The 14,755-nt window shown below is 35.4% G+C and overlaps 1 protein-coding gene across 1 annotated transcript in view; it reads left to right on the top strand.

Annotated features, from left to right (window-relative positions):
- The window catches only part of LOC114062546 (cysteine-rich motor neuron 1 protein), a 156,455-nt gene extending 142,146 nt beyond the window's left edge, over positions 1-14,309 (top strand). The window contains exons 9-11 of the mRNA XM_027894108.1: positions 9,326-9,482; positions 13,234-13,355; positions 14,260-14,309. Of these exons, the coding sequence (XP_027749909.1) occupies positions 9,326-9,482; positions 13,234-13,355; positions 14,260-14,309 (329 nt within the window). The remainder of the gene's footprint in view (positions 1-9,325; positions 9,483-13,233; positions 13,356-14,259) is intronic.
- Positions 14,310-14,755: the final 446 nt, after the last annotated feature.

Genomic DNA, 14,755 nt, shown 5'->3' with positions numbered 1-14,755 from the left:
TTCTGCTAAAGCAGCAAAAAGGGCTGCCCTGGTTTGTTTTCTTTTCCCCTCTGGGGAAATATGCATTTTTTAACTCCATAAGGTAAAGGAGAGGACATCTTAATAAAAATAAATATACTGTAGGCAATAATGTTATCATGGTAATACAGAAATATTACTTTTGATTACAAGTTGTATTGTGGAAGAATGACTTTCCATAGATTACATCCATGCTGTCTTGTATTACATGCCTTACCTAGTTCTTCTGAAGGACAAAATTAGAAATGTTTAGTTCTGCTTTTAATATTGGAATTTGATTTTCCTTCTCCTTATATTATTACTAAATTGACTGTAAAGTTTGACACAAACAAGATGGACATAGTTGGCAAGTTTCATCATCTATACCTGTGTGTGCAGTTCTTTCTTCCAGTTTGGTGCACAGGAGACACATCACTCCAAAGGATCATTTCATTTTTCCTAGATTACCTGGCTGCACAGGTACACATACCACATCCCAGGAAATCTCTGTTCTTGCTTGGAGTATTTCTGATTAAATAGTGCTTAAGAACCTATTCAAGAAAGTTTTTTTCTTTCCAGATTTGCTTGAATTTATTTTCATGGTACGGTAGCAAACTGTCTGGAGCAAGCTTAGCAGTATCATTTGTCTGACATCTTTTTTTTCCACTTAAAAAATGTGACTAGTAGATTGCTTTAAAATCTCAGTCACTGAGCAAAGGGAAACCTTTATTTTCTAAAGAAGTGAAAATAACAGCTTGGAAGTCTTCATCATTAGGTAGTTATCAATCAGAATGACAGAAATTGAATTTTTCTGCCAAGTAATGTCTCTTGCTTGCAAGGCTCTGGACAAATGAGTGTACAAGAAATGAGAAGAAAGGAGGTTTAGGTCAAATATGCTGAAAATACACTGCACTAATTCTCTGCATTTTGAGATCCTATGTCCAAACCTTTGATGTCAAAATCAGTTTAGTTGCATCTTGGCTCTCTTAAAAATATGAGAATGTGTATTACCTTTAGTTCACGAAGACTGATACGGACTTTTGGGAATACCGCTGTCTTTACATTGCACCCTCTTGTTTTTTGCTGTTCTAAGCTGCTCAACAGAGTCAGTTTTAAAGTGCCTGAGTAAAGGAGGCCTCCCTGCCCCCTGTTACCATTTGAAGTCATAATATACAAATTCTACTAATCTCTTTCCAATAAAGTTTTGGTTTTTGCTAATTTCTCTTTAGATATCTCTGCTGAAGATTCATTATACTTCTGTTTATTTCAGCCAAAATAAAAGCAAAATGACAAAGTGAAAGAACACAGAGTGAAGATGTAATTTTTTTCTTCATTATTACCTTCATTTACAGTCACGTAGCCAGAAATAAGTACAGCAGGTTTATTTGGAATAATTATGTAAGTAGAATATCATGAAACTTGTTTGGTGCTTTATTGTAATTTAGTTTCAAGTTTGTCCAGGCTGATTCAAGCCAGCAACAGAACGAGAAGGATGAAAGAAGCAAATCATAACATTTCTAGAAGATGCTATCAATAGAAGTAGTTTACTTTAGTAGTCTTTTATCCTTCTTCATGTTTTTGCAGTGAATGCGAAAACATGCTGTAGCAGCACACAGTAAAAAACATACATGCTGTAAAGTAAAATCAAATAAAATATTTTTTAAAAAAAATACGAAGTCAGACCATAGTCATAAGAGAAGGGAGCAAAAAACTATGTTGAGCAAAGAGTGAGCATAGATAGATACAGGGAGCAAGTTCTAATGAGGAGAGATGGATCCACAAACGATGAGGGAGAAAGACTGATCATACTGACCAGAAACATATATAAGCCAAAGCAGCACTACAGGACAGTAAAAGGTAAAAAGTAAAATTGAGGATTTAGTAAGAACCACTGCAAATACCAAGAATAAAACTAAAACAAGAAGGAAAAACATTAAATACATTTTAAAAATTATATAAGATGATACAAGAACAAAAAAAAAAAAAAAACACAACAAATAGAAAACAGTAAATAAGAAAAGAAATTGGGATTTGTAGTGTGCAAGTGATTGTTTTTTGTGTGTCTAGGCCTCTGGTTTCATAGGGAGAGCTGGAGTAGATTAAAGTCTTTTGGAGAAGGAGTACATTCAGAGGAGTCTTTGTGGAAGACCAGGGATGGGCTGTTTCTGAGGCAGGACTCTTGTTGCTCCAAGGAAGACTAACGGGCAGTTTGAATAATGCCTTCAGATTGCAGTATCTGAGGGTTTAGAATCTGGTTGCTGCTGGACATTGTCATTCTTCAGTGAGAGTCTGCAGTCAGGGCCTTGTCTATTCCCTGTATTTGATTGATGGAAAAGAAAAATCCTTTAAAATCTCTCCTGCAACTGGGACTACAGTGTTTTACGCCAAATGAATTGAATGTGAAGTACTCTTCAGGGTGTAACTCTGAGCTTGTATGACTTCAGTATTTTTTTAACCTTTCAAATTTTACTAAAATTGAATTGGAGTGCTGCTGTCAATTTTAAAAATTTGTTGCTTCATTTAGAAGGCTTACCTTTGCAGTTCCAAGATGCAGCTGTCATCCAGTTTCATTAATTCCAGACTACTTATGGAGAGATGCAGTTGTAGAAGGCTGAGATGAGTCGTTTTCCCTGGACATTATAATACATCATCATCCACTTTGTATCGTGGTCTCTTTCATCTATCCAAGCAAACCATTCAATAACTACTCAAAAATTAGAAGTCTTCATATATTATGTGTTTTGCACAGTTCTCTAGACATGATACCACCCTTTCCCCAAATCACATTCTAGGTATATATTCCGAAATATTTTTTTTGGAAAAATGTTAATACCTTTTCCTTAAATGAGAAGAAAATGGTTGATACCATGGAGTTAAAAAGGAGGTGCTGTCATTCACTCTATACTAGCACACACCTGAAGCATGGTCTTCAATATTCTGGCAAGTCACACCATATCCCTTTATAGGTGATGAAGCAGAATGAAATTCCAGCATGGACTCTGGGTTTGGCAATGTGGGACTTCATTTAGTTGTGTAGACATTCAAAGGCAGGATTGGAAGGTTTGACAAAAGTTAGGTAGGTGCATCTACAGGCTGTTTATAAATAGCAACAATTAAGGCTGTGAAAAAGTGGATGAAGCGAAGACTGGAAAAAGCCTAAGAAAAACTTTGCAGAGACTGACTGCAATCAGAGAACACATCTCAACTCCTCTTTTCCATGTGTTAATCCTTCAGTAGTTAGAGTTTGGGATGGGTTTTGCTAACCTTTCACTATTCTAGACAAACTTTGAATATTTCATTCCTACATTCTCATTATTTACTCCTGTTATTTACACTGGTGATTTACTCTGGTTGTTTAATCTGTACTCAGAGATGTGTTCTAAACACTAAACTCCCTCAGTGTTTAATTTTGCCCATTTAAATAAACATATTTTATGTTTATTTTTCTATCAAATAATTATGAACTAATCATAATGTACATTTCAGACAGTGCAAAAGTCCTCAAAATAGTAAAATAAAATATAAATTATGTAACATTTTTCTATTTTAGTACCAATTATCTTCCAGAGTTACTTTGATTTAGCAACAAATTCCATGGAAAATAAAACTTATAAAATAAAACATAGTCTGGGTAGTCACCCTTAGTGCAAGGAGAGTGCATCCTGGATTTTTTAAATAATTTTGTAGATAAAAAAAAGAATGTTTTATTCTTCTACAGTAATGTAAAAGGGAATAACTATTCCATGTTAGACCTCACTTAATGAAATACAGTCATGGAAAATTTGGGATGAAGCATGTTTGCTAAAAATTTAAGGCTTAAGTCAGAAAAAAAGTACATATTTTAAATAGAATAGAAATATTAACTCTAAGTACACATGTGCAAGATAGTAGAAGTGCTCCCTGAAGAGGATTAAGATGAACTATTCATGTCAAATAAATTTTATCTATCTTCTCATTAGAATAAAAGTCTTAAGCAGGATCTCTGAAAATTACAATATACTGGGTTTAGTACAGTAAGAGTAGATAAGAACTTCAACTGACATATGAAAGGGAAAAAAACCCACAAATCCAATGTGCTTGAAGCTTGATCATTCTCCAGCAATCACGGCTACAATTCCATTTTCATGAATTTATGTGTTGTACGTGAATCCTAGAGTTGCTTAGAGCAAGTATTCAAGCCATTAATTTGCCTCAGTGGACTCATGAGATGATTTTTTTTTTAAACAGGGTTTTCTAGCATCACAGTGCCCAGTCCCTTCATTTTTATCCAGCTTTTGTGAATCGTGAGCTAATTCTAACAAAAGGAGGGAGGGTTAGTGTGGATCTGTGGAGGCAATATATTCAGAGAATTCCAGTTACTGATAAGTAACCTAGTTTTCTCCTTCATAAATTTGCCTCCCCAGATCCCCACCCCCGAAGATAAACCAGCAGTAGCAATCCACACCGAGAGGACGGCTGAGGAGTGCTTAATTATAAAGGTACTGTGAAACAGTTCTCCTGATATGATCTAGCCTCAGCGTCAAGAAAATAATGCTGGTAAAGGTATGTAGCTAGCTTTTGTAGCCACACTACAAATTGTCAGAAATGGACACCAGCCTGAGCCAAGTTGAAATACTTGTCACATATTTAGTAATACTCTCTGGCAGTTATTTTTTCATCTATGAATTAGAGGACAAAAAAAAAAAAAAACAACCAAAACCTAAAAGTATTTCAACATAGAATGCATTTTCAAAAGTTTTTAGAGTAAGATGACCTTCAGTCTTTGCAGTACAAATATCAGTGTGTCCATATGTAAAATAATATATTGGAGAAACATAAATATCCCAGTTTAAGAGCTTAACATTTTTTATATACCATACATATGTTAGAAGAAATGAAGTCTTTTTTTTTAAATAAAAGCTGGAATTACAATCAAGCTATTATAAGTTCAAACAGAAGACATTTTTTAGAGCTAAACATGTGATTCATGGAATTGATTTTTTTTTTACTTTTCAGCTTGGTTTTTGGGCAATATTTTATAACACTCCTGTTATTCATAGGTGTGAGGTAGGGATGTGAGCACTCTGAAACCAGGAATAAATTATGCATCCAATGGTTTGAATTTAGGCCAAAGACTTGTGATTCCTTTTGAGATACATTGCTCTGAGATACTATACCTGTGAAGGAGAGGTGGTGTTGTATCGGAAATATTCCACTGTTGAGTGAATTATCCCAAATGCAGGGATTGCTGCCATTGCATATGATGGGACAGAATGTTGTTGTTATCTTGTTTGCGGGCTAGGCCCTGGACTAGAGTAGGTCATGTCAGTATATCAGCTGCTCTTACATGCTGATTTTTTAACGTATTTTTCTTTCCTTCAGCAGCCAGGGACTTGGTTTTATAGATATCAGACAACCTTTTAAAAGAAGAGGTGATGTTAGTGTTGACAGTAAGATACTTAGTGGAAAAGAGTTTTAAAACACCACATAGTTCAAGTGTAGAGCTTCACCATATCTTGGCTTTCTTCTACAGAAAGGGTTGTCCCACCACCATGTCCCAAACAGATTCCCCTTAAACAGTGTCATGCTCTTCTGAAACTCTAATATTAGTTCTATTATAGTCTGCACGTATGAAAGTGTCTGTAAGTGGGGGGAGAAAGTGGGGGAAAAAAATCACTATATTTAAAAGGAGTTTATGAACATTGGTGACCAGGCCTAAAAACTTTGCCAATATCTGTATGTTAATAATTCACAAATATGGTTGGCTTTTTTTTTTTTTTTTTGAAGACCAATTCATCCTCAGCTGTTCTTCCTGCTTGCATATTTTTCCAGCAGCATTATATTAAATTGATCCAAATTAATCCAATAATTTGAAATTCCTGTATTCGAGTCAGCATGCAGTGTGTTAAATTGTTGGAACTACAGAACAAAGTATTTGCTATAACTACAGACTTCAGGGGGCTCAAAGTCTGAGAGCAATAGCTTTTGCCAGTATAGTGAGTACTAGTGAAGACCGAACTACCTCCTGGACTTGTTGGTAACTGACTTTACTGCTGCTTTTGCAGTCGTGGTTGCACATGGCAAAGAAAACTGTATGGTCGTGTCGTGTGGGCTGGGTTCACTGCTATAAGTATTTGTTTGTCCTCGAGAGAGTATTAGTTCCTCTCAGAAGACTATTTAATTATGTCATTGGTTGAGGACAAACAACCTTTCCATGATTATTGCTCTAGCCATCTACTGTACATAATTCTTTCAGCGGTTTATATGGTATTTCAGCTAATGTCTGTCCTCACATTAAAAAGCTAAGTATTTCTTGTAAAAATGTGGTTCTATTAGCCTGAGACATTCAGGAACACATTCATCTTTTTCTAAAGTCATCTCATGTCAGTATCATTCTGAGATCAACCAGTATTCTGCTTCTGAGCTCTTGAGATTGTCACATAAATCCTTGCTTCTTCCCTATGGATGGCACAACCTTGTATGTTTGCAGTATTATATTTCACCCCAATATTACTTTATCCCCCTAAGCCCTCCTACTACCTTGTTTAGATGGATTATTTTCTTTATTGAAATTATGTCATTAACATTTCATGTTTCATAAGAAAAATTAACGGTTTCTACAAATCATGTTTTCCTAAGCAGCACAGTGAGAGGCATCTTCCCTTTAATTGATTTCCTATTGATAATTTTATTTCTGTTTTAGTCTTCTATCTTTTATCTAACCATCAGTTTAGCTGCCTAAGTGATGTCACTATAACTAATCGGTCAGAAAAAAAAAAAAAAGAAAAAAACACAACACAAAAAATAACATCTACTGTGTGATCAGAACCTTGATCCCATTCTGCTGGAGTTGCAGTGATATGCAAGTGTATAATGCATTTCTGTAAAACTCTGAACAGTAGTTTTCTTCTGCTTTAGCTTATGTTTCCTGTCCACCCATTTCAGCCTGTCTGATTGCCCTTATTGCCACTTTTGAAGCAATTATTAGATCAGTTAGGGCTGGATCTCTTCTCTGCAAATACATTCCCTTATTTGGGATTCAGTTTGCTCATGAAATTTGTCTAAACAGAGGTGGAAAACACCCTCAAACAAGGAACCCCCTAACATTTTGCCGTAATAAATTTCTTCGGTTCATTGCAGTTGACTTTCATGAGCTAGTTCTCCTTGTTCTTTAATATTTGTCACTTGAAATGCAAAATCTTTGCAGAAAATCTTCTTTTACTTATGCTTTCATAATGAATTTATGATTATTTTAGTAACGATTAATTTAAAGCTATAGCTAAGGGTATAGAAAAATTTTCAGGCCGGCAGTTGCGTATATTGAATTTGATCCACTTGTGAATATTTAAGTTTGCAGTCTTTTTCTCTTTTTCTTCCTTCTCCGATAGCTGCACTCTGCTTTGTGACATTGATTGTTCACTTCATTTTCTCAAAAAAATACCTGGTTTAAAATGCTGGACTAGGACTGCGCAGGAGATGTAAACTGTGTATGTGTGTAAACTGTGATGGTACTTGGGTTTGAGACTGCATGCAGTTGTCATGAGTGTTGTACTTTGATAGCTCTCCTGAGCAGATAACCTGGAGACAAATATGATAAAGAAATATGGCAACTAAAAAAAAATGTTCTAGTTGTTTCTGGTTTTTTAGATATTTTTAAAAATTTTTATTTCCAGCTCTTCCTTTCATGTTTTTAAGATGCCTGTTCATTTCTTCTATGCCTTTGCTTCTGTACCTTCTTGTTTCTTAGCGTGTCTTTGTGAGCCTGATGTTTATGGACAGCCACCTAAACATTTCATCTCCATGACAAAGTATGCTTCAGAAAATTAATGGTTCTGATCGATTCCATCTGTGCAATTCCAGGATTATTCACCTATCAGTTCTGAGCATCTGCACAAGATATCATAACTTAAATTATATCAAAGGTCCATCAATTGGAATTGATTCTTTTTGGAGATTTCCAGTATACTTTTCCATACATTCTTCATAAAGTTCAAGTCTAGCTTTAAAAATGATGACTACCTTATAAAGTCTTGCATAATGAAAAGTTTAGTTAGTTATTATTGCTGTATGCTGCAAGGCAATAATTCTGTACAAACATTCTAGTATAAAATCTCATAAATGAAAAAGAAATTCTCATTATTTTAACTTGCTTTGAAGAAATTCTTTGCATTACACATACATTTTTCTCCTTACCAGAGAAAAATATCAAAGTTTTCTCTGCATTATAATGTTTTAAAATCAGCATTAGTAGCTACATATTTTAAAAAATCTAGTATTTCTGATAAATCAGCCTGACTTAATCCTTCAAAAATGTGTGAAAGTTCATGAAGATCTTTGTATGTGCTTCTGTCTGAATAAAATGAGAACCTGATATAAGGCTTACCATTGCTGTACAAAGGTTAGATCTGACTGAGAGTAAATACTTAAATCTTGCAGCATCGATACTCTGCTTACAAACACAATCTCTAGGGGTTATGGAACGATCTGGCATTTTTCTGTATCCTGAATGGCAAAAAAAAAAAAAGCCAAACCCAAAGTTGCACCCTTTTTGCTTCAGACACCAAATTAGCATAAAAATGGAGAGGTGAGACCCATGAACCTGATGATATTCATCCTATTTAAACTGAGAACTGTTGTTTGGGATAATGAGGCTCTTAAGTTGTATTGCACTTGTATACCCCAATTCCACTGCAGAAGTAGGCAGTGAATTTGCCAGTTTTCTCCAAAGGTTTGGTCTCATTCTGAGACAGTAAAAAACATTCCTACTTTAACAAATGAGCATTAACCTGGTAGAATAAATAAGGAAACACTTAGCTTAGCCACGTCAGGTAAAGTCCTTGTTTTGCAGTCTTAATTGCAAAATTACAAAAATGAAAGAGAAGGCATTAAAGTAAAGCTAAGATTCCTTGTGTGGGCTTCCTTCAGTATATTACCATGTTAGAGATGTGAAGATTATCTTTACATTTCAGACTCATAGAAGTAAGGAATGGAATAAGTAACGTATACTGATCTCCTCTTTAGAAAAACCCTGTCCCTAAATGTCCATATCCCTAAAGGGGTCTCCATTGGCTGTACATCTATTAATAAAATCATGTTAGTTTATGGTACCAGGTGGTACTCCCCCGAATTCCTGACAGAAAGTGAAGAAATTCTGTGGTGTCTGTTCATACAGTTGGGGTCATTACTGGAGAATTCTGTTAAATATTTTAAAAACAGAAGGGTCTGAAGGTAAGGCTTACCAGTACTAAAAAAGTTACTAAGTAAAAGGGAACAGAAGATTTAGTCTGCTAAAGATGTGTTTGATATAAACGGTTTTCATGTTATGATAACCTGTATGTATCCTTCGCAGGGGAGGAGCTGTGCACCGGCCTCATTTCGGGCTGTTCCTTGGACTGTTCCTTCGGCTTCCAGACTGACATCCACAACTGTGAGATCTGTCAGTGCCGACCACGGCCTAAGAAGTGCAAACCCATTGTATGTGACAAGTACTGTCCCTTTGGATACTTGTACGTATTCTCATTCTGAAAGTGTATTTAATTCAATCCCTGTCCATACTGAAAATATGCAAAAATCCAGGCACCTGTACTTGTGTTTACTTTGTGGCAATGCAGGGGGAAATGCAGGAAAATAGATATGTTGTTACTTGATGTGAGAATACAGTATTCTTCAAAATGGATTTTGATCAACATATTAAGTAACAGCAACCCAAAGAACAGCAGCAGACTGTAAAAGCAAAGAACTGCTTAATTTTTTTTGAAGACTTTGACAAACAAGATGAGAAAGATACTTACAAGTAATGTCTCTTGCACACAGCTTTTTGAAATTGTTTGAATGCTTTGATAGCTTTTCATTTTATAGCCCATTTATTTTATTCAAATTATTATCTAATATTTCAAGTTTCTTTTAATGTTGATATGACAGCAGACTAATTTTAGTGAGACATTTCTGATAATTACTTTACAGAATTTGTGAAGAACAATGCTACCTCTTATCTACATTTTTGTAAATGTGTTCAAAACCTGTATTTGTGGTAGAGTTCTTTCTCCATAAAAGTAGGTATTTGTGGTATTCATTAGACTGTGAAATAGGTAATGAAAATGGAGCAGATCTTTTGTCACAGAAATTTCTTAGTAGTTAGTCTGATAGCTTCTATATATACTTTACCAATATATTTTTCATGGGTCTATTCCATGTTACTACCTGCTTTTCATAATAGTTTAATTTGTACCTCATGATAGCAGATCTTCAGATAATGTTCATATGCAATTTATTTCTTTAGGATTTTTAATGAAGTTTACTATATTTGCAGCTCCTAGTGTCATGCTAGTACTCCTTTAATTTCTGATTCATTTCAGAGTTCTGTTTGACCCTTGTTCATAATTGCAGCAGATTTTTATAATTGCAATCTTTCATGTAGTGTGTCTTTCTCTTAGCACGCTTAGTAGTAGATGAGAGAGGAACAGCAAGAATTTTAAAGGGTTAATAAAATTATCTTCAGGCATGTTGACTTCAAGAGTAGCTGAGTTATTTTCAGTTTCTCAAGTGACAGAAAGGAGAGCAGGAGGAAAGTTACAGAAAAGCAGTGTCAGTTTTGTCTTCCCAGAGGTTTTACCCAGTGGCTTCAAAGGCAAGGATGGCTGAAATGGGTAGCAGAACAAAAGAAACACAAAAGACTGAGCAGAAATAATGTCTGGTTAGCTGTCTCAGTTTTTTGACGCAGTTTTGAAAAAGGGAAAGGAGCAGACCAGCGTCAGGGGTTCTTGTGGCTAGCTTGTAGATGTTCGGTGAAAGCTAGCAGTGGAAGCTGGAAGGTTAGGTTCAAGCTGTGATGCAGCCCAAGAAGAGACACACAACACACATCTGAACACCTTCACAGCCAAGGGCTGATCCAACTTTATTAACACAAAATGGTGGGTTTTATAGGGCTAGGTAGAGAAGGGTCTGGAAGGAGGGTGGAGATGGGGCGGAGCATGCAAATCCGCTAACATTGGTTGGATGAGGGTAAATGAATAAACATTAGGAGGCAGGGACAAGGGAGGAGATAACTGGGGAAAACATGATTGGTCAGTACCACCTGGTACACTGACCAATGGAACACTGTCTCTCTGCCTGCTAGGCTTCAAGTCCATGATGAAAAATGGGAGAGACAACCTACTAATAGGTTTTATGATTTTAACAAAGCTACCACAACAAAGTCCTTAAATATTGGTATTGTCACAGGCTGTGTTGTTGACAGGGTTATTCTTCCAGTCCTCAAATGAAATCTCATCTTTTCCTTGATTCTTCCACAGAGCATATGCTGTCTCCATTTCCTCGTGGTCTTTCTCACCTCCAACATTTTTTGGATAGAATAATATTGCTTACATTAGGTACCAAAGGAGTGAAGTCAATTAAAACAAGTAGAAAGCATGCAGAATTGTTTAAAAACATCCAGGGAGAGTGAAGTTTGAGCCATGACAGTGAACAGTCACAAAATACAGGTGTCTTAAAGTTGTGAGACAAACAGGCAAATGGTGTTGAGGTGTCTGAAACTGAGGGAACTCCACAATGGAATCTTCAGGAAGGGTGGCTGGAATAAAACAACAGCAATAAAGGAATACAACTTACAACTGTATTCAAGAATTTACTTGAAAACTCCATGTAGTCCTCTTATGGTGTAACTGTTTCACAAGGGGCTCTGAAATCCTTTGTGCTAGCTTAAATTTGATTTTGAACTTTGTCAAAGAAAAGATAAAAAAGTCTGAAAAATAGCCATCAGAATATATTTAATTGCTATTTGCAACAAAGGTGGAATCCAATTTTTTTTTCCACAACATATCGTGCGTCTTCAGTAGCTAGTTCAGTTCGGTAGTCTCCAGACTGTATATGTGAACATATGTTTTTATTTCTGTTTTGTATTTGTGTTTTAAAAATTAATGTCTATTAAAATTGTTTTATAAACTGATATATCAGCAGATTAATCGGATGTGATATTTAAAGAGTACACTAAGGCTGTTAGATTTTGGAGTTAATACTGCTTCCATATCATAGCTCTTAATATATTGCCTGTATCAAGGTCAATAACTTAAAGCTATGAGGACAGAATTTGAGAAGACAGCTTTCATCCATATGCTCAAGGATGTGAATATGTTTGCATAATAGCAGAGACAGCTGGTATGAACTACAGAAGTTTTTACTGTTTACTTAGTGTGATTATTGTTCTGTTTGAACAGGAAAAGCTTTCTTAATTTTAATATTATGAGTGCATAAATATATTGTTATTTTCAAGGCCACTTGCTTTAGTCTATTCAAAAGTTATAATCTGAGAAAAACATTGAATAAGATCTATTTAACGTCTTTTGTCATTGTGATTTTGGACTTAACACTGACATACCTTGAATATATTCTTAAAACAAATTCTATGTGTTTTCTTTCCATTCTTTGACTCCACTTTATTCTTTGACTTTTCTGTGGTGTCTAAAGCAATCAAGTTTGTTTCTCCTTTTGGTTTCTTTCAATTTAATTCTACTGATTTTCTTCCCTGGCAGTCGCAATGTAGATGTCACACTGAATTGTTAAAAATGTTTTTCTTCAGCCGATAAGGATTATTCTGAACTATATTTAGCAAAGTCATTTACTGTTAATCAAATTAAGGTTTAAAAAGCATAAATATTGAATCTTGCAGTTTGCAAGTATTCATTTGAATGATAGGTAGATATGATAGAATGACACCTTAATATGAAAGAATGACACTTTGATCAGACATGGACTCACAGGGTATCAGATCTGACACTGACTCACCAAGTATCACATCTGGACCATTTAATAACTTGCCCAGGCACTCCCAGCCTCAGACATCCTGCCTGCCCCATTGCACTGTATCCCCTTTAGGGGAGTTGTGGGAGGTTGGTGAAAACATCACACAGGTCAGGACTTCTCCACAGGCTAGCACTGAGCACACAGTTTATCTATAAATAGAAAGCATTTTTAAAAAAATAAAGAATAAAGAAAGGAGCGTTCAGCCTCTTACACCACATCTTGTAAAGAGCAGTAATTTTTAGTCTGTAGTATCACGCATTTAGTATACTGATGTACAGAGGAAAATTACAGATTTCTATATGTGTTTTCTGTACATAAGTAAGGTAAAACACTCTTTTTTTCTTTAATTTTCTTTAATTATCAGGCACTTTTCTAAGCGATGCTTTTGCTTTAAAGATCATGACATGTAGATATTTAAGGTGTCTTGCTGACCTTTTACAAATTACTTTGTTCATCTAGGAAGAACAAGCATGGCTGTGAAATCTGTCGGTGTAAGAAATGCCCAGACCTGCCTTGTAGTAAAATCTGTCCGATGGGCTTCCAGCAGAACAGTCATGGCTGTGTTATCTGCAAGTGTAGAGGTACGTGCAGGTGTATTACCACCTCTAATTACAACTTGTTTTCAAAGCAGTTCAAAGAAAACAAAGCAAAAGAAAAGGAATACTGCACAGAATATGTACAGTTTGAAATGTGGTAACTGGTGGGGGGATCGGTTCAACATTGCTCAAAGGATTGTTTTGTTTTGATGGTGTTTGTTATTATCTGTGTGCATCTTGGCTTCAACAGAAAACCTCAGCTCTGCTTTCATCTCCCATTGCAAAGTCACAAAAAATTTGTTATCATTAACAAAAATTGGATCAGGCTCTTAATAAGCAACTGCTAGAAATAAGCTAGTTGAAGGCTTTTTTTTTTCAGTAGTGATGTTCTTGTTGGTTTCTCCATTGTCTTTTCTTTACAAAGAAGCTTTGGATTTGATAGATATCCTGTATATCATCTAAAATGGGGGTGCTGTTTCTTGGACACTTTTCAAGCAATCTTAATGAACAATGAGTAGAGAGAGCACTTACCCAGCAGGAAGAACTTGGTATTCTTAAGTTAAAAATTTCACACACTCCACATACCAAACTTGTAACCATCAAGTTCAAGGTGAATATTGAGATAAGATGTTCATTAGTTGTCTGCTTTATATTTGTGCTGCTTTTAGCTTGACTGGTTTTTAAGATATTTTCAGACTGTGTTTTACATTAGTCTGGGTATCAGACTTCCTTCATAGCTCATCTCCATGTTTTCAATTTAATAACTTTTTGTCTGTGCGCAGTCTCTCTCTGATCCTGACTGTTCTTTCATGCTTACTTTCTTCGATTCTTACTTGTGTGCTTTGATTTATAGCTGTAGTCAAGTAAGTTTTATTACTTCCCCATCGTTTTGTGTAATTTTTCTTAACATTTTTAGCAGCTATTTCTTTTCCGTTTTAAAAAATTATAGAATACAATAGGATAAGCTATGGGAACATAGCACTCGAAGACAGTGTATGAGTTGCTGAAGTCACTCTCCTGAAGTAAAAGAAGCACTTTCTGCTGAAGTCACTCAGAAATATCCAACAGTATATTTTCTCTACGTGCCATAATACACTGGGGACAGTTGTAACAAAACTTTAGGGCTTCTAGCAAAATAAAAGTTGAAATGTTGTAAATGTACTTTGGAGATATGAGAACCAGAGAGACATTTCACTGACATTAGATACAATATATGATTTTTACTAGAAATTAAAATTTTAAAAATTAAATAAGAAAGGGTAACTGCTGAAGGCATCCCATTGAGATAAATTTTATCACTCAGCTTGTCATTCGTCTCCATGTTCATAGTCAGAACACTTTTCTTTATTGTTGTGATGCTGTGATGGAATATACACAGAATGTTCTCTTAAGTGTGCCATAATTGCATCCCAGACTATAAACAGATGTAATTCTTTGGTCACTAA

This window comes from Empidonax traillii, unplaced genomic scaffold, assembly GCF_003031625.1.
Source record: "Empidonax traillii isolate 1590-97213 ecotype Southwest subspecies unplaced genomic scaffold, ASM303162v1 scaffold417:size1128589, whole genome shotgun sequence".
NCBI classification, from domain to species: domain Eukaryota; kingdom Metazoa; phylum Chordata; class Aves; order Passeriformes; family Tyrannidae; genus Empidonax; species Empidonax traillii.
Note: the sequence above shows the minus strand (reverse complement) of the source record. Positions and strands in the feature narration are given on the sequence as shown.